Source organism: Quercus lobata, chromosome 7, assembly GCF_001633185.2.
Source record: "Quercus lobata isolate SW786 chromosome 7, ValleyOak3.0 Primary Assembly, whole genome shotgun sequence".
NCBI lineage: Eukaryota > Viridiplantae > Streptophyta > Magnoliopsida > Fagales > Fagaceae > Quercus > Quercus lobata.
In genome coordinates, this window is record NC_044910.1 from 40,113,072 (window position 1) to 40,116,496 (window position 3,425).

The window sequence follows — 3,425 nt, forward strand, 5'->3', positions numbered from 1 at the left end:
GACCAAAAAAAAAAGCATCATTGCACGTGTGAAGTGCAAGGCTAGTGTATATATATATATATATATATATTTAATAACCAGAGGTAGTGTATAGGCTCCATAACTGTGAGAGAGCAAAGAGCTTTGGTGGGCGATTCACCATTTGATTCTGGACCGATGGAGTGCTCCTGAGCCCATTGAAATCTTAGCCCAGAAGCACAAAACGGGCTTCTATTTTTTTTTTTTTAATTGAGAGGAAAATGGGCTTCTAATTAGTTGTAAAGAGTAAAATATATTTATACTCCTTAAAATTTTACTCAACTACATTTAGAAATTTTGAAGAAATTTCATTATTTATTTTCAAAAAAGTAAAAAACTATTATAATAATTTATTATTTTTTCTTTGAAAATGATCATAAGTTAACAGCTTTTGTTATGTATCTTATTGCGAGAGTTGTATATATTCTCCATTATTTTTTATCTTATTTTTTTATAATTTAAAAAATTTCTATGAATTAAACGTGTATTACTTACTTACTTAATGTATAATAAAATTAGAAGTCTAAGGTTTGAATTTTGGATAATTCAATTATCGTAATAAGCGGAAGAAAGGACCATGCAAAACCACTAAATTACAAGGCTTTTAGCATAGTTAAGAAGCCATGTGTTTCCATCATGAGTGTCATAGCTTTATGTTAGTACTTTTTTTTTTGTTTTATTTATTTATTAAAGCTGATCAAATAATTCTCTCTAATTATATTACCTTTTTTTTAGACTCATTACAAAATATCATAAAGAATCTAATATAAAGTGCTTTACTCAAATTACAGCATCGAGGTAAATTAATATAAACCACCACTCAAAATAATAATTAAACAACTCCTGTTATTATGCATGATTTAATATAGTGTGAACTTAAGATATTAATCAATCCTTGGACAATTTAACATGATGAGCTGCTCAGTGTGCTCACTAGCTAGTCAGGTACTCTCTTTTTATAGTCTTTTTTTCATGATTATATTTATATGCAATGAATTATATATATAGGATTGGGAAAGATACTTTTTGTTGTCAAATATTTCCACCATCTATGAAGTCAGAACTCACATTCCAAAAATAATAAATAAAAAAAATTCATTGATAACGTGACCAACATACATATTGGCTGAATAACCAAAAGTAACTAATGTCGATCTTTTTCACGATGATAGCATGAAACTCAAATTGGTTCTCCTTCAAGTTCATACTAAACTTATTAACCACATGCCATGTAAGAATTTTTTATTAAATGATTGTATGGCCTCAGGATTGAGACCAAAATTTTCCATTCTTATCGCTAAATTGACCAATTGACAAATTGTAATGTGTGGTCAGATAAAAGATTAGCTTCTTTGTAGAAAAAAAAAGTATGTTATTGTATCATGTAAAGCTTTCCGTTCTCACATGGGAAATATTTAAAGATTTTGTATTTTAGACCACGTTTAAAACCACTGCTCCTCTTATCTTCCTCGTGCCTTAAAAACCCTCGAAAGCTGCTTCTCTCATCTCCATTCTCCGCCTAATTAATGTTAGTATAAATTCTGTCTCGGCTAATGTTTGTGTTCAGAATTTTTAAAATACTTGACTAATTCTTAGGTTAGTACAATCTCTATGTCATACACATCTTAGTAATTTGGAAAAATTGTTTCAAATAGTCCTCAAATTTTCGTTACGAGAGTTGAATTAGGACCTCATATATACATCGTAAGTACGAGGTTTGAAACTACTAAACCAATTTCTTAGGGTTATTTTTACGTTTGAGTTTGTGAGTTTGAGTTACGTGTACGGATAAGTCACGTACATAATTCATATTCATGGCTCTTAGAGAGGGATCATCACCTACAAACTCAGACATCATGTACCACCAATGTACTTCACACTTGCAAACTCAACCACAAAGTGGCATGCAAAAGAGAAAGGCAGGGAGGAAGAAGTTCCAGGAGACGCGGCACCCGGTCTACAAAGGCGTTCGGGAAAGGAATGGGAAATGGGTTTGCGAGCTTAGGCAACCTAAAAAGAAATCTCGTGTATGGCTCGGGACTTGGCCTTGTCCAGACATGGCTGCTAAGGTTTATGATGTAGCTGCCTTAGCTCTCAAGGGCGAGTCTGCTTCTTTGAATTTTCCTGAAGCGGCATGTGTTTTACCACGCGTTAAATCTTCATCTTCCATAAGAGACATAGGGTGTACTGCAACGAAGGCTGCACAGGCATTTCCTTGTGTAAAATCATCATGTTCTTCTTCTTCTTCTTCATTCTCGCCCTCATCGTTGCCTTTGTCCTTGTCCATGGCTGCAGGTTCTAGAAATTTGTTCTTGGACGAGGAGGAGTTGTTTAACATGCCGAGGTTACTTGATAGTATGGCAGAGGGGTTGATTATTACACCCCTATCCATGCAAAAGGGGTTTAATTGGGATGATTTGGAAAATAATACTATGGACCTCACTCTATGGAGAGACTGACATTAGTCACATTATTATCTTATATTTTCCCTTTAAATTACGATTAATGTGTTTGGGTTTGTTTTGTTCATAAATATAATTCTAGCACATCTCACCAGTCACACCCAGCTGGCTTTCCACTACACTATTATAGAGCTTATACTGAATGAAAATGAGATGATTAACATCATGTGTTGTTTTATGTTTAAGAAGACAAAGAACTGACTTTATTAGAACCTACACAACATGAGAGAAATGGCATTTAACAGAAACATTTAAAAGTGTAGGTCCAATATATTGGACGTAGCCAATCCCAGATAAAATAGTTGAGTCTTTTGATGTTTATTTGTGAGTCCAAGACAACGACCAAAAATCTGTTGAATAAAAGCAAAGTTTTTGACTTAATGCATTTTTCATAAAGTTAGTTGTACAAGTGGGTTTTTGTAGGTTTTTGTAACTCTAATTAAAGTGCCTGTACCTATTAAGCATGACTTTTGCAGGGGTTGGAGAGGCAAAAACTCTAAGCTTTTAGAGAGAAGATCTTGGCCTCCATCTAATGTACCTATAATTTTTGAAGAAATATTATCTAGGTTGCATCTTGTTGGTGAGATCTGTCACGACCCAAACTCGATACACGAATTTGTGACCATGGCCGACATGTTAATATCAAGCTTGAATATGATATTAACAAGAACCAACTGAACTTTTAAACATAAGCTTTCTTCTTTCTTTTCATTCTTATTTCTTTACTTTCTTGATAAAAAATTTTCGCTTAATATTTAGAGCATCTACATTGCACTCAAGAAATAACATAATCCAACAATTATTCAATTTCCACACTTTCACATAATACATTTCTAATTACACTAAAATATACAACTCCAATTAAAATATCCTAAAATACACAATACTACAGAGCTAAACATCAAATTATTAAATTAGGATCTATACTTTTTAAACTAAAACCAG

General features: G+C 32.8%; 1 protein-coding gene across 1 annotated transcript; it reads left to right on the forward strand.

Moving 5' to 3' along the window:
* Positions 1-1,832: 1,832 nt before the first annotated feature.
* On the forward strand, positions 1,833-2,477 carry LOC115952040 (dehydration-responsive element-binding protein 1F-like). The gene is made up of 2 exons (XM_031069134.1): positions 1,833-2,250; positions 2,314-2,477. The coding sequence occupies exons 1-2, from the start codon at positions 1,833-1,835 to the stop codon at positions 2,475-2,477; spliced, it is 582 nt and encodes a 193-aa protein (XP_030924994.1).
* The last annotated feature ends 948 nt before the right edge of the window (positions 2,478-3,425 follow it).

Coding starts and splice junctions, on each gene's coding strand:
- LOC115952040 (XM_031069134.1), top strand. CDS start 1,833: ATGGCTCTTAGAGAGGGATCATCACCTACAAACTCAGACATCATGTAC. Junction 2,251..2,313: donor TCCTTGTGTAAAATCATCAT/GTTCTTCTTCTT, acceptor CCATGGCTGCAG/GTTCTAGAAATTTGTTCTTG.